The 25,122-nt window shown below is 39.8% G+C and overlaps 1 protein-coding gene across 6 annotated transcripts in view; it reads right to left on the minus strand.

Annotated features, from left to right (window-relative positions):
* The window catches only part of Hecw1 (HECT, C2 and WW domain containing E3 ubiquitin protein ligase 1), a 277,118-nt gene that overhangs the window by 44,901 nt on the left and 207,095 nt on the right, over positions 1-25,122 (minus strand). For all 6 annotated transcript variants that reach the window (XM_042278238.2, XM_042278239.2, XM_015998717.3 and 3 more), the window contains 8 exons: positions 23,308-23,429; positions 20,623-20,808; positions 16,561-16,695; positions 11,012-11,117; positions 8,410-8,506; positions 3,320-3,403; positions 2,853-2,962; positions 911-1,031 (listed from right to left, as the gene is read on the minus strand). In XM_042278238.2, coding sequence (XP_042134172.1) covers positions 911-1,031; positions 2,853-2,962; positions 3,320-3,403; positions 8,410-8,506; positions 11,012-11,117; positions 16,561-16,695; positions 20,623-20,808; positions 23,308-23,429 — 961 coding nt within the window. The remainder of the gene's footprint in view (positions 1-910; positions 1,032-2,852; positions 2,963-3,319; positions 3,404-8,409; positions 8,507-11,011; positions 11,118-16,560; positions 16,696-20,622; positions 20,809-23,307; positions 23,430-25,122) is intronic.

The raw sequence follows: 25,122 nt of genomic DNA on the forward strand, positions 1-25,122 counted from the left end.
TATGCATGCTTATCATTCAACATTCTCAACTGTATTTAAAATTGTTTTTCTGTCGACTGGTATCATGTCTCTTAGGTTAGGAGGTATCTTCAGTTAGGATTTCAAGATTGAGCTCAGCTTTTCAACTAAAATAATAAACCTAGGGATCAGGTAACATCTCTTCTACTTGGACTTCATTGCAAAGTTGCTAAGAGTCTACAAATCTGAGAAATGAATTAAAATTTGCCTCAATTACTCATTTATTTTTTGGTTTTCTGAGACAGAGTTTCTCTATATAACAGTCCTGGAACTCACTCTGTAGACTAGGCTGTGCTCGAAGTCACAGAGATCTGCCTGCCTCTGCTTCCTGTGTGCTGGGATTTAAGGCATGAACTACCACTGCCCAGCTCGATTGCTCTTATATGAATGGAAATAGAGGATTTTGGCTTAGTTTAAGGGTCTCTGTTTTCTGAAGAGGTCTATTGTTGATGCCATGTACCTCTGTCTTAAATTTACGTTTATTTCTTTTTCCTCCCCTTTCCTTTCTTCCTTTCTCTTTCTTCCAATTACTTGAACATTTTTCTTTTTCTCCTTTAGCTTTCTTTCTTTTCTTTTCTTTTTCTTTTTTTTTTTTTTAATTTTGGTTTTTTTCAAGACAGGGTTTCTGTAGCTTTGCGCCTTTCCTGGAACTCACTTTGGAGACCAAGCTGGCCTCGAACTCACAGAGATCCACCTGGCTCTGCCTCCCGAGGGCTGGGATTAAAGGCGTGCGCCACCACTGCCTGGCCTCCTCTAACTTTCTAATTTTTCTATTCCTCTCTTTCAGGCCATGAGTGTTACCATATTAGTATACTCAATATTCAATGATGCAAAAAGTGAATAGATAAGAAAGGCTACGCCCTTAATTTAGGGCCAAATACTAGGTACTCACTTAATTTTACCCGGACCCTGACCAAATCCTTTGGCTTCCAGTTTTCGGTAGAAATTGCGTAGCTTAGCTTCAAAATCCCTTCGGTATGGTGAAGGGGCTCTTGCGCTGGCTCTTTGTAAACCTGTAGAGAGAAAGAGGCAGTCCACATCATCACTTTTCATCCAAGAACAGGTGTGCAGATTTACAGTAGAGCAAATACCCACTGACGCATGTTCCTTGCCTTCGTGGGCACCTAAGAAGTTACTTTCATTGCCGCCACTCTCAGTTACTTTTATATTAAACTGAAGTAAAATAGTAAAAATAAAAAGTAGATTCTGATGGGAATGTTTGTATCTTCCACTTAAATTATTTAAGTTGTGTTTCTGTTAAAAGCACCCCCAAGTGAATCGCCTTGACTTGCTCAGTACTTGGGTAATTTGAGAGTATTAACATAAAACGAACTAGACAAAAGTTTTCTTGTAAGCTGCCACAAGAAAAGACTGAAGGTAGCATGAGTCAAGAGACCCTTAGTGTGTCTGTTTTCCATGCTTCTGTATCGACACTGATGCTGAAAGAAAAGAAACATGCTTATACACACTAGGACTCAAGCATTTAGGGGCTTTTATTAGATCAACATTTCATAAACTGTGTAACTGAATGTGGAAGCTGTGGAAAAAAATTTTGAACCCACAACAATAAAAAATTAATTCAAATAAATCCTCAGCATGCCTTGCAGTTCTCTCCTGTCCTTCAGAAAACCTCCTTGCAGCCTTGGTTTGAACACGCCACATGCACACTTGGCACTTTGTCACGGCATGTGATGCCAGTGAACTCTGCCTCAGCACCTCAGCGTAGATGGGACACTGTTGTATGCCATGAATTACAGTGCTATGGCTGTAAATACAAAGGTTTTTTTATTCTTAAAGAAATAAGGATTCAACTACAGAAAATACTTTAGTATTTTTCCTGCTGCCATTCCTCAGCATATAAATATCAAATTGATATGTCTTTGGATTGAGTTGGCTTACAACACTTGATTTTAAAAAGCCTTCCTTGAGTTTCAGTAAAAAAAAATCATTCAACAAATATGGGTTTAGGGTTAGAACAGAATCTCAAACAGTCTCTGAAATAGCCATAAATAGTCTTCTGTGATGTGTGTTTGTATAAAGCAACATTCTTAGAAGGGACAGTTATAAGATCAAAATATTAGGCAACTCTGAAAAACATTGAAGACACTGTATAACCCACAATATCAGATAGTTAACATTTAATTCTTTATGTTAAAATAAACAAGGATGTTCACATAATTACTATGTAAACTTTCTTTCACCCATAATAAATGCATTTGAAGTGCTTGGAATAGCCATTAGGATGCAATGACCAGGTGGGGATCCACCTCTATAAGGGGACAAAGAGTAAATCTTTTAGGCTTTTCAGGCCACACAGTTTTTGCTAGTATGGCTCATCTCTGCTGTGGTAGGTATAAAAGCTTCCACAGAAAACACAAATATGAACAAGCATGAGAAGATTCCTAGACTCATTACTTAGAAACATTGAGGTTTGGTTTTAGTGCTTCAACTGGGCATGATAGAACACCCCTGTAATCTCAGTATCTGGGAGACTAGATCAAGATAGCCATGAGCTTGAGGCTAGCTTGGGCTAACAAATTCAGCTCGATCTCATTTTCTTTCTCAATCATTTAGAAACATAAACAAGTCTCAGTGTAGCTTGGAGAAATTATAAAACCAGGCAGCAGTTTGTCAATAACTGCTTTAGAGTATACTTTTGATTAGAACATTGAAGGGGATGAAGAGAGAGAACACACACACACACACACACACACACACACACACACACACACACACACACACACACACACACACAGAGCTGTCATAAATTCCCTTTCAGTGGGTGAAAACACACATGACCATTTAGGTAAGACCAGGCAAGAATTTCAAGTTACCTGGGGAGTTCTGGGGTGAGGAACAGGGTGAACAGCGGGGAGAGAAGCTATACCCAGGGTGGAAGGCAGATTGGAGGGGGACATAGGACATGATCTCTTCTTCAAAGAGACTGTAAAGGTTAAAAAGAGGAAAGTTAGTTGTCTGTCCCATGAGAAAGTATGCACAGATTGAGTAAGAGCAGTTAGAATCCCCGCTTGCAAATTCTCTGGTTCTTCAAGCCTTTATGAACCTTACAACGAAGTCTCCATCTAGAACTCTACAGTCCCTGATGCTGCAGCTGTACATCTGGACACAAGGATGCACAGCCAGGGCTGTGCATCAAGCACAGAAGCTCTACTTCTAAGATCTTCTACAACAAACAGAAACCGATTCTCATCGTTTTTAGGGTGGGTCCAAACCCTTCTCCAACCTCTCCACCCATGCTGTACTGTAGCTTTTCAAGAAGATCTCAGGTCCAACCCCTTACCTCAGCAAAATGACTAGGTCTGCATCACAGGACAATTTCTCAAGCCCATGATTACCCTCTGTCCGAATATAATGGATTTTCTCCCTAGAACCAAAGTTGAAAAGAAAATGGGAATTACCCCTCAACTCAAAAGCTAGGGAATAAATAATTTTAGATTTATTTTTTATCCCTTCTTGCAATGTGGCTAATGGCATTCCCCAACATCTGGTGCATTTCATAGTGCTCAAGGATCATCTGAATTCTTGGGATGCTTTGTAAGGGGTGGCTTTTCTGAGACTCTCACAGAGTCAGAAATTGAGGAGCCCAGCAAAGTCAGAGTCTGACTGAGATAGACAAGAACACAATAAAGCCATGGGGAGTTGGGAAAATACCTCTCAGGGTACACTGGAAGCCAAAAGAGGACAAAGTGGAGGCTGTCTCTTGAGAAATCTTGTGCCTGATATAAATGTATAATGCCACCCTGGGAAAAGAGGGAGCCGCGGCTTTAGAATGACAAGGGCCTTCAGGCTTAGTCAAAGGTAGACCTCAATCTATCTTTCTTTAGTTACAGGTTACCCATTCTGATCTCCAACTCTAATCTGGAAAATAATTTCAAGTAAGCCTATAGGTAAGAAGTACTTATTTTGCTCAAATTGACTTTTCAATTTGCATGCCTGATAACACCAACACCACTGCTCTCAGTCACCATTCTCTATACAAATGCTTTGGATGAGTTTGTCCTTGCCTCTTGCAGTTAAACTTGGGGAAAATTTAAGGATTGATTCATTTTTAAATATTTAACTTTTTAATTTAGAATTTTATGTTGATATGAAGTAAGGCACATGTGTAGTTAAAAACAGAAATACAGAGAGATCTTATATACCCTTCACTCAATTTACTCCAGCAAGGAATACGGTCAATGCAACATTGCTTTCCCTCTGACAGTGACTCCATAAATGTGGGCATTTTATTAAAGCTTTCAATTTTACTTCTTTTTTTTGAGAATTTCATATATGAGTACTTATGTCGTTTCCGCCACTCTCTCTCCCCCTCCAATGACCCCAGGCGTCTCCACTCCCTCTAAAATTGAAGACATTTTTTTTCACTATTACTGTAGAAAGGAGATTTTTAAAGGTAAGGGGTTTCTACTAAAATGTTACTTAGCAGGGCATGCTTTGGGGTCCAGCCTTGGTAAAGGTAAAGTACCACTGGAATAACTGCTATAAGCAAAACCTGGGGGGTGTTCACAGTAGCTTTTCTAACCAGCGCTTGGAGAATAAATCAGGCTGTCTGCATACTTTCCAGGGAGTGACAGAAGCCTGTCTCCTTAACTACCTACCTAAAAATACCTATAATACATATAAGTAAGTCAGTGGATAAACATACATATAATTTAAATGGGATTTTTCTCATCTGGGCTGACAATGCTCCCTCAAGAGCCAAAGACCATCTAACAACTCCCCTCCCAAACCAGGCATAGAAGTCCTCTTTTGAGTTGCTGGTCAGGATTGTCCAAGAGACTCCCCAAACATGCAATTGCTACTGCCCTTGGTTGTCCTGAAGAGGTGAAAGGTAAGCCCCAATTGCTAAAGACACCACATATACTTCAGAAATGGGAACCAGAGGGCCTTGAGATAGATCTGACCTGAAAGCTTCCTCCCTGAGGGCTAGCTTTCATGATACCAGAAAGCACCATGAAAGCTTCCAAAGGAGGGAAGCAACCAACAGTCCTACTCAGTTATGAAGCCAAAGAACCACAAGGACCAGCTTGGCATGATAACTCTAAGGTCGTGGGTCACTCATACCTTGGCAGTAACCAACAGCTGTATAATTGGATTTAAGGTCTGCTCAACAAGATGGAAATCATGTGGGGACAATCAATGGGATGAAGAGGAAGCCCACAGAATGGGAAAGGGTCTTTGACAGTTACATATCTTACAGAGGATCAATATTAGAATATATATAAAACTTAAATAGTCGAAACACCAAATGACCCATTAAAAAATGGGCCTGGGACATGAACAAAGAATTCTCAAAATAGGAAAGATATAGAATATGGGATAAAGATAAAGGATATAGGATATAGGATATGGATAAAGATATAGGATAAGGATACAGGATAAAGGAAAAAGATACAGAATATAGTATATAGGATAAAGATAAAGGATAAGGAATACCTCTAAAAATGTTCACCATCCTAGTAATTAGGGAAATGAAAATCAAAACAACTTTGAGATTTCATCTTACCCTAGTCAGAATGGCACAGATCAAGAAAATAACTGACAATAAGTGATGGAGAGGCCAGGGGGAAAGGGGTACTCGTATTCACTGTTGGTGTATTGTAAACTGGTCCAGCCACTCTGGAAATCATGTGGAGAATTCTCAGAAAGCTAAAAATGAATTCACCATATGACCCAGCTACACCATGCCTTGGTATATGCCCAAAGGGCTGGGCATCCTACTCCTCAGGTACTTGTTCAATCATGTTCATTTCTGCTTATTCACAATAGTTAGAAAATGGAAACAGCCCAATGTCATTTAGCTGATGAATAGATAATGGAAATGTGGTACTTATGCACTGTGGAAGACTATTCAGCTTCAAAGAAAAGTGGTTGGAACTAGAAACGATCATATTGAGTGAAGTAACCCAGAGCCAGGAAGACCAATATTGCATGTTCTCTCTCATTTGAGGCTTCAAGCACCAAATTTTTAGATGTGAGTACATATCCTGTAGTAACTGCAGAAACCAGGAAAGTGAAAAGGGATCATTCCTGGGGTGGGAGTCAGCAACAGAGAGGGGAAAAACAGGGTACAAATGATCTGATGGGGCATATGGGGAAGACAAGGAGGCTCTAATCAGGGAAGGGGAGGGGAATGAATACAGAAGGAAGGTAGAATAACAGTAAGATGTCTGAAAAAGTCATAAGGAAAATACTACTAGCTACCTAAAACACCTATAATACACGTAAGTTGGTATATAAATATACATTTATGATTTTTTATTTCCACAAAACACAACTTTTAAAGTGAAAACAAATATTGAAAGTTAAGCCATGAATCTAAATCTGCATTCTGACAAGAGCTCCATGTGATTCATTAACATTTGAACAGATTTGAAAAACACTAACCTAGAGGACACTACCCATGCTGTGGGATTTCCCCTATTTGTGGAGGAGGAAGACCATGAGCTGTAGGTAGAGTTTGTCTTTCTCGAATGAATTTCTGTTTACAAACAGAATTTGTGTACTGTAAAGTGTGCCTGCCACTGTTAATTTTTACTATTAATGTTGACTGTGATCTAGTTTATCTTTTTATCTTGTGTTATTTATTAAGATGTTGTTGCCATATGCTTCACTCGTCATGCTATTCACTTAGTGAGACAGGAGATTATTTTTCTAAAATAACTCGACTCCCCATTTGTCTTCTAACAATGCCATCTGTGCAGAATGACAACGCCTGAATTAAGCCCTCTCAAACCTAGATAACAGAATTCTTGATAGAGAACATACAATTTTAATAGATAACTCTGAAGTGCATATTTAGTTACTATGTACAAATACAATGATATTTGTGGTTGATTATTATTAGAAAGGTTGGCTAATTGCTACTGGGGCACAAAGACTCTTTGCCTGATCTCATATCCAAAAATTTTAAATGATTATTATTACTATTATTTTTTGAGATTATAATTATATCACTTTCCTCTCCCTTGTCTTATTTCAAACCCTCTCATATGGCCCTCCTTGGTCTCTTTCAAATTCTTGTCCTCTTTTTTTTTCACTAATTGTCATCACATACATATATGACTGGAAACCTAGCAATCTGCTCAGGGTTCAGAAAGTCACGGATTTTGGAGGAGAATCAAAAGCTGTCACCTTATTACACCAGTGTGATCCCTGATTGCATTATAAATATTTGTCTTTATACCCACAGAGAAGCATAGCCCTCACCTCTTATCAGAGCAACTTTTCTTTGCAGCAGGTAGAAACTATTACAAAAAAATCACAACCAGTCAAAATGCAGAGTTTTGAAGCCCAGTCCCAAATGATACATCTACAACACAACTCTTTGCAACTAAGGCTCGGAGACCACTGCAGAAGAGCAGATGGAACAGGGAGTTTGCTGTCTCCTAGGAATGCCAGAAGCCACACCCACACAGTCTCACCAACGTAACTGCCTAAATATGAGCCTAAATATGACGTCAGTGCCTCAACCTTAGATGAAGAACTACAGGTAACTAAGGAATGCTGAGAGCCGGAGAAATAGTCTTCCCCAGGGAAGGGCACAGAAATTAGATATACATTACTAAATCACCAGCCCTGAAGATACATGCAAGTAACATTATACAGGCCAAACAGGTTGTATTTATGAATATATATGTATATTTATATATGTATGTCACAGTAAAGAATGAAAAAATAAGGCCATGAGTCTGAAAGAGAGCAAGGAGGGCATATTCAAGGGTTTGGAGGGGGGGAAGGGAAGAGGGAAATGATGTCATTATATTATAATCTCAAAAATAAAAAATATTAAACATGACATATATACTAGGATTTAAGTAGTTAGCATATGCGTAGTACTTTGTGTTTGCTTAGTTTTGAAGGTTGTCACCTAATTGTTTTATCATTAGACAATTACATTTCCAAACTAAAAATAATTTAGATAGTGCTTTACATAAGTAATCTTTTTTTTTGGGGGGGGGGGTTTCAAGACAGGGTTTCTTTGTGTAGCTTTGCACCTTTCCTGGAACTCACTTGGTAGACTAGGCTGGCCTCGAACTCACAGAGATCCACCTGGCTCTGCCTCCCGAGGGCTGGGATTAAAGGCGTGTGCCACCACCTCCCGGCCTACATAAGTAATCTTTAATGAAAACTACTTTGTTCCCTTTTTGTTTTCTTCCAAATGAGTGGAAATAATTTTAACACTATGTAACGGGATAGGGCTACCTTCTCTGATAAATTTTCGAGAACTTTTCAGGACTCAACTTAAAACTCCTATGTAGGAATGGAAGGTGTCATAAGCTTCAGTGGGTCCCTCTGCATAGTGTTGTTTTTCAACCCGGAATAAGACTGGAAGGATCAAGTGTTCTATGGATGGGCAACGAACCCTACCTGAGTGTGTGGTTTCTTGCCAAGCTTGGCTGACGTTCTTGTAGCATTTCAAAAATGTTTGGCTGGCGAAGAAATGCCACAATCTTGTCATTATATGCTGAAACAGAAAAAAAAATGCAGAACAGTGGTTGAGGTAGATGATTATAAAATGCCCACTTGATCCTAGGGAATAATGTAGACATTTGAAATGTTCTTAAGGAAATGAAGCACTGCATAAAAATAGGACAAAACAGCATTATTATCTTCAAAGATAAGTAAAAGTAATCAAGGCTGAGCAGTAATGTGCAAATCACAGGGAGTGTTCAGGGCGTTGTGTCATCCACGTTTAGATGGAAGATGGAGATCAGAACAGCTCTCCTGTGAGGCCTTCTGTATTTATTCTAGCTTTCGCCGTTCTTTTCCCAAGTTACTATGATAAAAGATCCTTTGCCGGTCCAAAGGAATCCTTTTCTGAGTGTTTGACAATTGCTGCCATGGCTATGTGTTGATTTTCCAGCCACAGGGATGAAAACACACATTATTCAGACTCTCTCACCTCAGTTTGCTTAATACAAGTGTTTTGAAACTAAATAGTTGAGGTTGGGAATGCTGACTGTGCAAGCTTTCCTCACACACCCACGGAAAGGGAGCCATAGATTAGAGAGCACACAGAGCAGCCATCTTAACCAGGTGTCAACCAAGGATTCCCACTGCTGCAATAGTGACATGAATATGACAGAGGGTCATCAACCACTTTATAAAACTGGCTTAGGACCTGATCTTTGGAGGGAACTCTAGTCTGCTATTCTAAACCTGATGAAGAATATGGGGAGGTCATAGCAGGGGAGGTCATAATCCTGGGGGAGAACCTACCATTATTATGTTGATAAACGGCACAGTATCAAGCTGCCTCTTTAACATTTCTTCTTTCTTTCTTTCTTTCTTTCTTTCTTTCTTTCTTTCTTTCTTTCTTTCTTTCTTTCTTTCTTTCTTTCTTTCTCTCTCTCTCTCTCTCTCTCTCTCTCTCTTTCTTTCTTTCCTTCCTTCTTCCCTCCCTCCCTCCCTCCCTCCCTCCCTCCCTCCCTCCCTCCCTCCCTCCCTTCTTTCTTTCTTTCTTTCTTTCTTTCTTTCTTTCTTTCTTTCTTTCTTTCTTTCTTTCTTTCTTTCTTTCTTTCTTTCTTTCTTTCTTTTGACAGAGTTTCTCTGTATAGTTTTGGAGCCTGTCCTGGATCTCGCTCTGTAGACTAGGCTGGCCTCGAACTCCCAGAGATCCGCCTGCCTCTGCCTCCTGAGTGCTGGGATTAAAGGTGTGTGCTACCACCCAGCAACTAATATTTCTCTTTATACTCAGAGAGGAGTGCAGCTCCCACTCCTCATCAGAGAAGCTTCTATTTTGCTGTGGATGGTGGTTAGTGCAGAGACTCATAACTGCTCGAGATGCAGAGAAGAGGCAACTGTGGAGAACTCGGCCATAAGTGTGATATTTGTAACACACTCCCTCCACTCAAGGATCATAATACATCTCAGAAAATGGGGCAGAAAGATTCTAAGAGTCAGGACATTGGAGAAGACAGGACAAAACAATGTCTTCTGGATATGATAGGGCCATAGGACTTACAAACTCACAGAAGCTGTAGTTGCCTACACAAGACCCCAATAAAATCAAGCCAGTCAACATTCCAGCATGTATGGGGAGGGGCTCATGAGGCCCCATCCCTAACTGAAGAGCTATTAGCAGTTGATGGCTGGTAGGAGAGGGAGAGTCAAATTTTCAGTAGTGTATCCTCTGGTAGGTTGCATATTCCCCAGCTGATGAACCCATATCCATGTGTATACAGGTAGCACTAATTGGACACAGAGGGTTAAACATGAGGAGGGATTGAGAGGAGTTGGAGCAGAGACTGGTAGGTAGATGATGTTCAAAACATGTTGTATACATGTATAAACTTCTTAAAGATAAATTAAATCACTATATTAAAAATCAACACCTCCATGAGGCTGGGTGTAGTGGCAAAGGTCTATGCTGACATCAAAGATAGGGAGATCATGATGATTCAATGCCTGCCTGGGCTATAGAGGAAGTCCAGCTGTAGCAGCTTAGTGAGGCTATGCCACAAAAAATTAAAATATGAAGATATAGCTTAATGGTAGAGTATTTGCTTAGCATATATAATCTTCTACATTCAATCCTTAGTATAATAGCAGTAAACAAACAAGCAAAACAAAGCAAAACTACTTATAGCAACAAGAAAATGAAACAATTGTTTCACTTAAATCCTGTATTTCTGGGTTTAATTGACTTTGAATAAAATGAAGAAGAAGGGGCATGCAGATCTAGAAGAGAGGACTGATGGAGATGAGGAGAAAGAGAGTCATAAGTTGGGAAGTGTCATGAAAGAGGAGAGGCTAGGCATGCTGATGCACTGGATTGTCAGGCAAATCTTGTTTGTCTTAGGACAGCCTAGTCTACATAGTAAATGCCAGGATAGCTAAATGTACACAGTAAAAACATGTCTCAAAAGAAAAAAAAAGAGAGAGAAAGAAAGTGCAGGACTGTTAAAAAGGTTCACGGTAGGGACCTTTGTATTGGGTTGCTAGAGGCTCACTGACGGAGGATACATACCCAGTGGCAATGATTCATGTTGATGTTGGCTTCGGATAGCAGCTATTAGGCTGTGTCCTGGCCTGGCCAGCAAAGAGGCTCCTCTGTTTCTAGAGACTTCTGAGGCCTAATTGAAAATAAAAGTGGAAAATTGGAAATCTGTCATTAATTACAGATTTTCCTTTAAAACCATTTTTTTTTTTCTTCCTGAAAAGTTAAAACACCTTGGCATCTCCTAGATTCAGGAAATAAATTTAAAATCCTTAAAGTGATAAAAGCCAAGCAAGTGTTAATCATTGAGTAAAGGGAATGTTGGGTATGTTATATTATGTTCTGTAAAAGTGATTGTGTCAAATGTCATGGATATTAATCAATGTACTGGCCGGAAACAGTGAAATTAATTCTCTGTAAGCACGAGTAGAAACTTAGGTCTATGATTTTCTTTTCAGAGATTTGGCATTGAACTTCAACAGCAAATATGGGATGCACTTGCTCTTTAGGTAATGTTGACTATTCTCAAATGGCCATCTTGGTTTAGCATCTATCATTCCAATCACTGCTCTGGTTTCTTTCTACATTGTATTTTGATTACCACAATTTTATACATATAAAATCTAAGTTTATATAAAAACTAAATTTATCCAAAGTTTTCAATTGTGTGAGAGAGAACTGGGATTTTAACTAATATTTGCCTGTAATGTGTTTATTTATATCAAATCCCTACCAGACTTCATTCAATATCTTGGTTTTTGTTGGAAAATTTGACAAAACCTCCTGTGAAAAATATCTTTGCTTAGCTTAATATCTACATGTATGATGATTAATTGAAACATAGGTCAATTTTGAAAATTAATAAATCCTCTAACGTCTAAGACATGATAATAATTTTTCTGTCATGAGTCCATATATATTTTGTTCCTTAAGACCTTAAAACCCAGAATTGTGGTGCATGGCCGTAATCCTAGATGTCTGGAAATGGAAGCAGGGGATAAGAAGCTGGAGGCTAGCCTAGTTCTTAACCTGTCCTGGTTACTGGGTAAGACTCTGTCTAAGAAACAAAATAAACAAACAGAAAAAAGAGACTAAGTACAGATTTTCCACTTTGGAATATGTATCAGGTATATCAGCTATAGTGTAATATTTGAAAAGTATGGTAAGTAAACTTCAATATATTTAAGAATTTTGGAAAGAACTTAGTCAAGACACTTAAAAAGAGATTAAACATCTAGTCACAAAAGAACCACTTCCCCCACAAGATGTGGCATTTGCTAGAATAACTTTATGCCATAGTTTCATACACTTTAGTGACATAAACAATATATCCTTGATATACAGAGTGCTGCCAGTTCATTATCTGACCACAGCTCTCTTGGCTTCTCTTCTAGTCAGGCTGTGAATCCATCACTTTTTCCCCTTCTGGTCCTTCTTATTGCCTGTAGCTTACTTGAGAGACAAGGAATTAAATTCTGTGCCATAATGGTGGACTGCTGTGGGATGGTCTGTATGTCAAATCTGTTGCTTTGATTGGTCAATAAATAAAACACTGATTGGCCAGTGGCCAGGCAGGAGGAAGTATAGGCGGGACAAGGAGGAGAAGAATTCTGGGAAGCGGAAGGCTGAGGCAGAGAGAAACTGCCAGCCACCACCATGACAAGCTGCATGTGAAGACACCGGTAAGCCACAAGCCACGTGGCAACGTATAGATTTATGGAAATGGATTAATTTAAGCTATAAGAACAGTTAGTAAGAAGCCTGCCACGGCCATACAGTTTGTAAGCAATATAAGTCTCTGTGTTTACTTGGTTGGGTCTGAGCGGCTGTGGGACTGGCGGGTGACAGAGATTTGTCCTAACTGTGGGCAAGGCAGGAAAACTCTAGCTACAGTGGACTTTTCACTTTGCACTCAATTTTTCTCAGCTGGTGTAGTTAGAAATCAGCCTTCAAAGCTGGTGCTGTAGCAGCACACGTTAATCTCAAGCAAAGGGACACAACTCAAAGCAGTGGAAGAACTTTCTAAAGGGGTTATGCAGTATTAGTTCCCATATTTTCTTCATCAATTAATAAACATGTAAAAACTTTTCTGAGATTGAAATGATATGGGCCTTTTCCTTGGAGGGAATTATTCCAGTTCACATTAATGTATTGTTTTATATATGCCAATGACAGAATTCTTGAATATCATTTATGTGTGGATGAGTGACTTGCAGAAATTGTAGAAATAGATACACCTGAAATCTGAGCTTGAGAAAACTTGGTGACCTGAATTCAGGAGACCCATTTTGTCTCATTCCAAATGAAGGTATTGTAACTTGGTGTGTTATGCTGAAATGAATAAGGCTTTTAAACATAAAGGGCCCCCTCCTTATTCCTGGCTCCATGGTGAATTAGCTCTTACAGGTATGCTTCAGAGAAAAATGGTGCTTACTTCTGAGCTCACATGCTTACTGGGAAAATTATCCCAGATTGAAAAGTTTAAGGAGCCAAATGAATTTCAGCCACTCCAAAGGCAGATGGCCAATGGTGCACATACCTTGGCCAAACTATAAGCAAACTAGAGCAATCAACACTTAGGCCCCGTAGGCTCTCCTGTAGAGATGCTAAGAGTTGGTACCGGGTGATAACAGACTTGAGCTAGATGATGGAGTGGTTGGATGGAACTATTCCTCTACAGTTAAGGGACCGGGGGACTTAAGGGAAGAAGATATCAGGAGAGAAAAGGATGCTGAGATTCTAACGCTGAGCCAGAACTTAGCACAGACAACATGCTGGCAGTTGCACTAACATGGTTAGTTAGCACTAACACTCGAGGGAGACTCACGCGGATCTCCTCTCTCGGTCCCTAAACCGTGAGCTCCTGTGAGAGGAGACGTGCACTTGTTTCCTTAGAGGCTGAGCCTTTTTTTTTTTTTCTAATGTGCCATCTTGTGTCAGCCATGCTCTGCCTCCTAGCTTCTTTCTGTTACATATCCTGATTTCTCCTGTGTCAAGGCAAAGCTACCAGAAGAGAAGGGATAAGGAGATAAATGGGTGGGGCTTGAAAATATGATCAATAGAGTCCACTGGGATTAGATGAATTAGGAAACAGAAAGGTGGGTCGGTGCATGTGAACACCCTTTTATTACTATGGATAATCCTTCAGCTAATTTTTGGCTGATGAAAATGACAGCTCACTGCTGTGGGACAGTCTGTATGTCAAATTGCTCTGATTGGTCAATAAATAAAACACTGGTTGGCCAGTGGCCAGGCAGGAAGTAGGTGGGGCAAGGAGAGAGGAGAATTCTGGGAAGTGGAAGGCTGACGAGGAGAGACACTGCCAGCCGCCATGACCAGCAGCATGTGAAGATGCCGGTAAGCCACCAGCCATGTGGCAAGGTATAGATTTATGGAAATGGATTAATTTAAGATATAAGAACAGTTAACAAGAAGCCTGCCACGGCCATACAGTTTGTAAGCAATATAAGTCTCTGTGTTTACTTGGTTGGGTCTGAGCGGCTGTGGGACTGGCAGGTGACAAAGATTTGTCCTGACTGTGGGCAAGGCAGGAAAACTATAGCTACAGCTCACCACTAATAATGATATTAAATGAACTGCTTTGGAGCTATTCTGACTTATCAATATATTTTACAACAAGTAATGCAAGTGGTACCCTTGGTCACAGTCTTTCTTTTAGAATAGAAAAGGTTCAAAAAAAATTTGCTTATCTACTTATTTTTGTGTGTGCACATGGTGTGTGTGTGTGTGTGTGTGTGTGTGTGTGTGTGTGTGTGTGTGTGTGTAGGTGCATGTGTGTGTACATAGGCACATGCCACAACACACATATGGCAATCAGAGGACAATTCTCCTGAGTCAGTTCTCTCTTACCACTTTGTGGGATCAAACTCAGTTATCAGACCTGAGGCCAAGTGCTTCATCTCTTGATAAATCCATCTTATTGGCCTGCAAACATTTTTAATATTTACATTTTCAGATAATTACTTGCAATTGTGAGAGATCTATATCTTTAGTAAATTTGTCTGTAGGACCCAGTTTTCTTACTACATTCAGTTATTCTATATTAATACAGACCTGGCCTCAATATATTAAAAACATTGGGTATTTTAAGAAACTAAAATGGAATAGTTCAAGTTGATACAGAACTTTGAATTTATCCTCTAGAATCTCAAGGCAATACAAACTTTACCCTTTGAAGTGTTGTTAAAGTGCCACTAGGGAGGGATGCTGTACACAGTGAGTTAGGAAGCTGGGATATTGTTTTCTGTAGTCTGAGAATATGTCTGAATCTTAATGGTCTTGATATCTGCATAAAGTTTGAAGATATATAACACTCTTCTTCATGTAACTACACACTCATTTTATGTGTAGGAAGAAAGAAAGATGTAACATGCCTTCAGCAGTTTCCTAAAACTGCAACATCCAAGAAGTTTCACAAAAGACAAGTTCATTTTGTCACACTGGCATTAAGCCATGAGTTCCCTAGGGAGGAAACAATTGTATCTCTCAGAGCCCTTGACACCCTTTTCCCAAGAAAGCAGCCAATGGCTGTTCTTCTAAATCAACATTCTGGAGGGGTAGCTGTTAGGTGGGCTGCTATCTCTCCAGTTTCTCATTAGATGCCTATGGAAGGTCTACCCGGAGTGAAGTTCTGTAGAATAGACAGGTAGAGAGATCCTTCTTGTGGAGCTGTTCTCATGGTTTACCTCACTGTAATTCACTTCCCTAAGTTTCCACAGGAAATGGATCTCAGGGCCACATCTTCTCAGATTCCGGTGTTTCTATGAAAAGAGGTCTCAGATCCTTACAACTGTCAGTCAGGAACGAAAGGAGGATTTCCTATAACACTGTTCAGAATGGATTGGAAGTAGAAAAGAGCAATGCTTTGATTCTTGGCTTGAGAAAAGGAGAAAGGAGCCAGTATGGGATACAGGGTCTAGTTTAGAAAGGTAATGAGTACGGTCCTTCAAAAAAGCAGCAGCCTTTCATTGTTCAGCAGGAAGTAATCATAAGTGGTAAAAGAAGATATAGCCAGGGAAGAGGCTATAGGATGGGGCAGAGTACTAATCTTAGGGCCTGGTTCCCTCTTGCTTTTTTCCTTTTCTTTGCCCTCTCAATTCTTAGTTCATGATTGTATTGAAGTTCTCTCCAGGGTATTATGGAAAGGTAAAATTCTAAGTCAGTCATATACTGCATATCAGAATTTTGCCCTTTTAGTAGCATTTTCAGGTAACTGGTTGCAATAAGATTCTTTTGATTACCTATCTATCTATCTATCTATCTATCTATCTATCTATCTATCTATCTATCTATCTATCTCTATATATATATCTTGACATAAGTTAATGGTGATTTGGACAAAGGAAGAAACAGAAGGGGCAGTCTGAGACATATCTAGGTAACTACATAGGTGCCCCACAATGATCACTCATTTTTCCATTGAAAAAATATGCATATGCCTTCATCTCTCACGGGACAGACAACCCTAGATCATGAAAACTAAGAAATTAAATTTTTTTTTCTGGCCCTAGAGAAGAGCAAAGACTTGGGAACAATGATTCAGGGCATAGGGAACATACCTCTCCAGCACTGTAACTCCGGAGCCTCTGGAGGTGCTGTCGATGGGTCAGATGACTGGGAAGGCGGCCATTCTGAAGAGGGATTCGGGGATCAATGAAAGTGGTGGCTCGACTGTTGTGGTCCACAAAGAAAGACTGCAGGTGGACAGTAAGATAATGCACTGTGAGAGATGGAAGCTGATACGCTAAAGCTCTTAGAAGACTCATTTTCTTAGTTTTGTTTCCTATGGCTGTGATAAAATACTTGGACAGAAGCAATTTAAGGGAGAAAGGGTTTATCCTGGCTGACGATTAGAGGATATGGTTGATCATGATGGGGAAGTCAAGGCAGGAGGAGCTTGAAGCGGCTGGTCATACTGCATCCATAACCAGGAACCAGAAAACAAATGAATCCATGCTGCTCCTCAGCTCTCCAGCTCCATCCATGTAGTTCAGGATCTCAGCAGGGAATAGTGTCATACCAGGGGGTGGTTCTTCCCACCTCAATTAATGTAATCAAGAAAATCCTGCACAGGCATGTCCAAAGGTCATCTCTCAGGTGCTTCTAGATTTTGTCAAGATGACAATTAATACTGGCCATCATAGTCATCATACTTACTTTTGACCCTTTCTCTTCTATATCATTTCAGGTCTACCTAACACTCATCTAATTAGATGAAGAAAAAGACATGGGCATTCAACAGTAGTTAAATGAAGAGAATAACCCAAGTCTCCAATGATCACAGTTTTAAAGATGTAACTACAAAAATAGTTTTGAGTTTTCACCTAGATTTTTCTTTTTCCCATGGCCATATACAAACAACTACGTGTTCTCTACACAGTAGAAGCTATACTTTCATTATAAGAAAATTTCAAATTTTGTGAGCATTTCTCCAAGTCATTAAAAATCTTGTAACACAAAATTTAATAAGCACATGGTATTTGATGGCTGTATAATAAGTCAGTCACCTTCATTGCTAGATGTTTTTACTTCACTCTTGAAATCATGAACCAATATATATTCTTGCACATACATCTTTGAGGCATGTCTGATTACTGCTTGTGTTCTATGTTAAAAGTTATTTTTAAATTTAAAGTTATATATTGTAAAAGAGAAAGTTAATCATTTACAAGAAAATTTTTAGTACTATTGGACAATCTTTCAGGCATTCTACTTATAACAAAATATAATTTTTGGGAAGACATACTAGTATAAGATGACTTCAGTCAGTTCTAGTTTTTGATATTATTAGCTGTCATATGGTAGAAGTAAAGTATTTTGTATTTAATTATTAGATACAATTTTAAATAAGCATTTTCTTTTTTGTTTTTGGTTTTTCAAGGCAGGGTTTCTCTGTGTACTTTTGGTGCCTTTCCTGGAGCTTACTCTGTAGGCCAGGCTTGTGGTGGTGATATTTTATTTGTGCTGAAATGTGGTGATATTTTATTTGTGGTTTGATAAATAAAGCTTGCCTGGAGATCAGGGGGGAAAGGCCAGTCATTTTAAGTAAACAAAGTCAGGCAGCACACGCACTTAATCCGGTCACTTAGCAGGCAGGGTCTCTGTGTGTTCAAGGCCACACTAGGGAACAGAGCCAAGCGTGGTGACACATGCCTTTAATCCTTGTACCAACCATAGAGACCTGGAGGTCTGTACAGACAGACAGTGACAAGGAAGTGAGGTAGCTGGGCTAAGAGCCAAGGAGAAGGCAGTAAAGCAAGGCATATAAAGGCGTGGGTAGACAGGAAGTAGATAGCTTTGCATTTGCATTTGGAAGCTGCAGAGCTGGTGAGGTAAGGTTGGCTGATGGCTTTCACCTCTATATTTGGCTCTGTGTTTTTTATTTAATAAAACCATTCAGAAATTTGTCTACATAGTCTGGCCTCGAGCTCACAGAGATCCGCCTACCTCTGCCTCTTGAGTGCTGGGATTAAAGGCGTGCACCACCATCGCCCAACTTTAAATAAGCCTTTTGAAGAGCCCTATGAAAAGTCAAATAAAAAGTTTTCCTGTAGACTCTTTTTGTAGATAAGAGCCTGTTTTTTTTTTTGCTATTTTTTCTTTTTCTTTTTTCTTTCTTTTTCTTTTCTGTTTTAAAATAATTTTTCAATCTCATTGCTAGTTATAGATTTTTAAACTACTTATTCCACCTTGGTTTTTGTATGTTACTTGCATCTAGAAATTCATCCATTTATTTTAGATTTTCCATTTTAGTGGCATATAGGTTTTTAGAGTATATACTTATGATTTTTATGATTTTCATTGGTATCTGTTAAGCACACTTTCTTTTGGACAATTTGGCTAAAGGTTTGTCAGTTTTGTTTATTTTTTCCAAGAACTTACTCTTCCTTCCATTGCTTCTTTGTAATTTCTTGTTTGTTTTTAATTTCTGCCCTGGTTTTAATTATTTTTTTCTGGTCCCCTGCTTTGGGGCTTGGTTTATTCTTGGTTTTCTAATTTCTAATTTTCTAATTTCTGAATTTCTTTTTTTGTTTTGGCTTGGTTTTTTGAGACAGGGTTTCTCTGTGTACCTTTGTGCTTTTCCTGGCTCTCTCTCTGTAGCCCAGGCTGGCCTCGAACTCACAGAGATTCGCCTGCCTCTGCCTCCCAAGTGCTGGGATTAAAGGCGTGCACCACCACCGCCTGGCTTAATTTCTGAATTTCTTCATGTCTGCTGTAATGCTTCCTTGATAATTTCTGGTTCTGTTAAACTGGGTCCTCTCTTTCTTCTGGTTAGTTGGGTCCAGAGTCTGTCCATCTTGTTTATCTTCTCAAAGGACCATTTCTCATATTCATTGATTCTTTATCCTGTTTTCTTTGTTTCTTTTTCATTAATATGTGCTCTGATTTTTATTAGTTTTTATAGTTGACTGTGTTTGGGTCTGGTTTGTTCTTGTTTTTCTATTTTTTTTTTTAGTTGTATCATTAAGTTGTTTATTTGTGCTCTTTCTGACTTTTTAATGTAGGCATGTAGAGCTATAAATTTCCCTCACAGGACTGCTTTCATTGTATTCCAAAGGTTTTGTTGTGTTTTGTTTTGCTACTGAGTTGCTTTGTCGAGCCTTAATAGGAGAGGAGGTGCCTAGTCTTACTGCAACTTGATATGCATGGTGGTGGGCAGGGAGATATGGGGCTGGAGAGGTAGCTGAGAGTCCTTTGTCTGGATCCATGGAAGGATTAGGAGGACTAGGAGGTATTGTCTTGTTGGAGTAGGTGTGGCCTTGTTGGAGAAAGTGTGTCACTGGGGGTGGGCTTTGAGGTTTCAAAAGCCCATGCCAAACCCAGTGTCTCCCTCAGATCAGGATGTAACTCTTAGCTACTTCTCCAGCACTTGTGCCTGCCTGCCTCCATGCTTCCCGCTGCAATGCTCCCCACTATGATGATAATAGACTAAGACCCTAAAAGTGTAAACAAGCCATCAATTAAATGCTTCCTTTTATATGAGTTGCCTTGGTCATGGTGTCTTCACAGCGGTAGAACAGTGTCAAGGACAGAAATATTAGGAAGTGTGGCCTTGTTGGAGGAGGTGTGTTATTGGGGGTGGGCTTTGAGGTTTCAAAAGACTTATGCAATTCCCAGTGTTTATCTTATTTCAGGATGTGAACTTGCAACTACTGCTTCAGCACCATGCTACCATGTTTCCTGCTATGACAATCCTGGGCTCTAATCCTCTGAAACCATAAGCCCCATATTAAACACCTTCTTTTTATAAGTTGTCTTGGTCATAGTAAAGTAACTAAGACATAGGCCATTGAACAAAAGTACTTAGTGGAAAATTTAAAGACGTAAAGTGGATAGCATTCCTCAACCAAGCAGTATGTTATTCCCTTAGACAGCAATGGCACAATTTGGCTTCTCGAAGGAAGAAGCTAAGAAGTTAAATATCTCATAATGCAGTATTCATGAACGTGGAATGAGTAAGAAACCGGATGTGGACAATCACTACCTTCTTTCTTCCCTGGGGCCAATATTACATCTCTGAGATACATAAGCTCCCTTCTCCATAATCTTTCATTTTCTTCCACATCTGCATTGGTAAACCAGAGCATTTGGTGAAAGCCCCACACGTTGATTATTCTCACCTTTCCCTGATGATCAGTTTTGATCTCCCAACCCCGCGGCAGTTCCAGTCTTGTGTCTGCAAACATGTTGATGAAATTCACCAGGTCCCGGTTATGTTGGTAGCGTTCAAAATTGCGAGCATCTCTTCGGACTTTCAAAATCATGTGCTTCAAGCAAGTGCTACTTGTAAATACCCGGTAGGCACTCTGAGAAGGTTTGGGGAAAATGAAGGAAGAAGATATGAAATTAGGAAACACAGAGTAAACACACTGAGTACTTTCACATGATATAATAGTCCAACTTGGTGGTGATTTGTGTGAGCTAAAAATTGAGACTTTAGAAGCTGACATAGTGTTCAATGTGGAAATGTGCATTCAACACTCATGGACATATTTGGCAGGGCAATTCTACCTGACCTTCAGAGATCTTCTTCCTAATATCAGCCACACTTGGGTCTCTCAGGCCTCACTGTATGTCTCTGAGCATCACTCGTCTCCTCCCCATTTTTTTCTCTGACTACAGAGCTATGCTTTTGATCCTCTGATCTATTTAACACATGATAGTAATTGATCATAATTAAAGTTGGTCTTCAGAAGCCTATCATTCCAGTGAATCTTTTTTTTTTTTCTTTTTTTTTTTTTAAGATTTATTTATTATGTGTACAGTGTTCTGCCTGCATGTACACCTGCAGGCCAGAAGAGGGCACCAGATCCCATTACAGATGGTTGTGAGCCACCATGTGGTTTCTGGGAATTGAACTCAGGACCTCTGGAAGAACAGCCAGTGCTCTTAACCTCTGAGCCATCTCTCCAGCCCCATTCCAGTGAATCTTATGTAACATCTTCAGGTGAGGGAATGAGAAGAAAAGAAGGCTGTTTTAGGAGTTCCTAAGTGAGTCAAATTATAATTTTATATTACATAGGTACTTTGCAGTACTCACAGCAGAAGTCTCATTCCCCTCAGTATATCTCTGAGACTGCTAAAAAGTCACCAAGCTATCTAGATGGTATTGGGAAGGACACATGAGTACCCACATGTGCCCATGTATTGTGATAAAAGAACACTGGAGGAGGCCAGGAAGGTTAGCTCAGTGGTTTCCACAGCCCCAAGGCCCACAGGAAGCCCAGTGTAGAGTGCAGAGGCTTGGGTATCTTGCGTACTTGTTACCCTTTATGATTCTCCACTACCTCACCAGGGATTCCCTCTAACTAAACATACTTATTTCCTCTTTTCCCAGCCACAGCCTTCATCATTGCATCAAAATACTGCATCAGCCTCAAAGAGTCCCTACTAACTCCAATCCCCAAAATAGAAACCACTCAGAATTTCTTGAGTCTTCATCTGTTAGTCACCAGTTGGCCGTAGGAGATCCAAACACCACTGATGGATTTCTCAAACAATCTCTCTGAGCTAAGGCATTTCTCCCATTCTCCCAGCACCTTATTGAGTCTGGGATTTGATCATCTTTTACGTGATTGGTTGAATCAGCTTTTAGTCTTGGACCTCTCAGCACTTCTCTGAGATTCTTCCAGAGGAACACTTCATCAAACTACCCGGTCATGGAGCTGGTGCCGGAGAGCACCAGGGGCTCTTGTTGCCAGCTGAATGGGACAGGCACCTTTGGGGTTTGCTAGGCTGCTGAGTCTTCAGCATTTCTCCCGTGTCTGCCGGCCACAGTGGGGCCACACTGTCATCTTGGCCTGCATCCTTCCTAACACACTGCTTCTCTGCTTGGGATTCTTTCCATTCCCTTTCAACTTGAAGGGCTCAAGTCAGCCTTTGCTTTCTGCCTTAGTCTCCTAGGCACTGTCAGTTTGGGCTTTTTAGACCAATTGTCTAACACATTTGTCTCCACAAAGCATATTTACTGATGTTTAGGTGTCTCCCTAACCTGTTTCTGTGATTCCAGTCTCTAGATCTGTGCCTAAATTACAAAAAAAAGTTTGTGAAATAGAAGAATTAACAAATATTATCATATTATATAGTTGCTTTATGGAAAATTCCTAGAAAAATTCAATAAAAAAGCATATATGTAAAACCAAATCATAGTTATTATCAATATATTTTTAAGGTATATCAAAAACTAATCTAGTTATTATCAAAGACAAAGTCATCTAAATGTTTTTAATGAAGATGATTTTATAAAATGTTTAAGGATAAAGAGTTATTTGGACACTTTATACTCTTGTTTTTTAAAAGATGGATAAAAACAACATGTATTTGTTTCAAAGGAATGTTCACTGATATGATGCTGATGAAAGCTTTAGAAAGGCAAGAGAGTTTCTGACTCCTCCCTTCTTCTTTACTGCGAGACTTGCATGGGAAAGAAAGGTCTGAGTTGCACACATATACACACACACACACACACACACACACACACACACACACACACACAGAGAGAGAGAGAGAGAGAGAGAGAGAGAGAGAGAGAGAGAGAGAGAGAGAGAGAGAGAGAGAGGAAACCATGCATTTGAAAGAGAGAAAGGAAGGACATATGGGAAGGTTTGGAGGAAAGAAAGGGGAAGGGGAAATGATGTAATTATGTTATAATCCCCAAAAAAGAAGAAATAATTAAAAGTTCCTTCTTCTTTCCTAAGCTCACAGAGTAAAATTCCAGCCCCTTTATTTTATTAAATGACTACATAAAGCTTGTTTTGGCTTTTCAGGAAGCCAGTGCATCCTGTCTTTGCTTTTTGAGCACTCACGTAGTTGGCATGCAGCACGGTGAAGAACTCTGGATTGGTGATGAACTTGACTGCTGGGGACTGTAGCAGCAAGGTAATTTTTTGTGAGTTGACTGGAGAAAGTGATCCTTCTCGCCTCAGATCTGTAAAAAATGAAGCAAAACAATGGAATATGTTGGGTGGAAAGTTCTTCCACATTGAGTACATCTCTTCTGATGGCAGAACACAGACCCCCACAACACATTCTTGATTTTTCATAGTGACATGACCAGGTCAAGAATGTCAAGTCTCCCTTGTCCAAAATGCTTGACACCAAAAATGCATCAGATTTTTTTTCAAATTCTAGAACATGTGCATATACATAATGAGGTATTTTAGAGATGAGACACATGTCTGAACATGAAATTTATGTACCTTTCACCTATACCTTATTTACATAGTCCAGAGGTAATTTTACACAAACTTTTTGAGGCAGTCTCACAATATAGTGCAGCCTAATTCCAAACTCATGGTCTTGTTTCTACCTCCTTAGTGTTGGGATTAAAGTCATCATAACTGGTTTATACAGCATTTAAATTTTTTTTTCATGAACTGTATTTTCCTTTTGTGGCATCATGTTGGCATACTAAATATTTGGATATTTTTCAAGCATTTCTAATTTTGAGGTTTCGTTTTATTTTTGGAGACAGAATTTCTCTGTGCAACAGTCCTGGCTGTCCTGGAACTTGCTTGTAGACCAGGCTGGACTCAAACTCATGGAGATAATTTTGAGTTTTTAAAAGTCAGGTATCATTATTTCTTAGTAAGGTTCTTGTCTAGTTTCCGCTAGGTTCAAGTCCTTTCACATCTCCTTCCTTTGTCTCTTTTTCTTGTTTTGTTACAAGTGTTGCCTGTAATTAAGACAGTTACAGAAGGGGCCATGGCTCCCCCTCCTATCAACACTTCTCTGCAGTGGGACTTGCAAGCTCCTTCCTGGTTGAACTGGGCCTGGCTTTATGCTTTGCTCCATCCAGGACCACAAGGCAGAAGCAGCATGTCAGTCCTGAGACAGGGACCCAAACACTTGTGTTTCGGCTTCTCTTCTATCCTCATACCCACTAAGGAAACAAGCCAGAGGGACAAGCTTCCAAACTGAGGCCATCTCAGACAAGTCACCGCACAGTTAACAGCGAGTGACATGTATGAGCACAGCACCGTCCTGAGCAGCCTGCCAGCTTTACTCAGCTGACAGTGCTCAACCTGCAGATCTGAGGGGTAAATGAGTTGTGAGTTTATCCACTAAAATTGAGGCTTTTATTACACAGTCAATTACATGTGATCCAATACCAAGTCTAGAAATAATCCTAGCTACCTTTTCCCATCCTGTTTCTAACTACTTGGTTGTTGTACCTTGTGTCTCTCAGAAGACTGAACAAAGAAATTAGTAACAGAGAAGCCTAAACTGGGTTTGTTACTACATCTGATAGAGAAAGCAGAATGGAGACAATTAAAATTTTTGATTGAAATGTGTAAGTGCATTTAAGAAGAAAGGAGCCAGCAGGTAGGGGTTGGCCAACAAAAAGATGTCTCTCAGTTATGGCATCGTTATTACAGTCTTGAGTTTACTGCAGCTGTGTTTGTCTGCAGGAGGCCTGCTCAGAATTGGACCCATTGCACAATTCATCATAGATGGGGGAGGGTCCCAAGGCTAGGCATGGAGACATGAGGGTAGCTAACATTGGGGGAAGGCAGTTTCATGTTAGTTTCTCTACTTGTCTAGCCACTGCTAACTTGTCTTGTTCTAGTACATAACCTCTCACCCACTGCCAGCTAAGAAACTTTAACTATTGAACTCAG

The sequence above is a fragment of the Peromyscus maniculatus genome, chromosome 5 (genome assembly GCF_049852395.1).
Source record: "Peromyscus maniculatus bairdii isolate BWxNUB_F1_BW_parent chromosome 5, HU_Pman_BW_mat_3.1, whole genome shotgun sequence".
Taxonomy (NCBI): domain Eukaryota; kingdom Metazoa; phylum Chordata; class Mammalia; order Rodentia; family Cricetidae; genus Peromyscus; species Peromyscus maniculatus.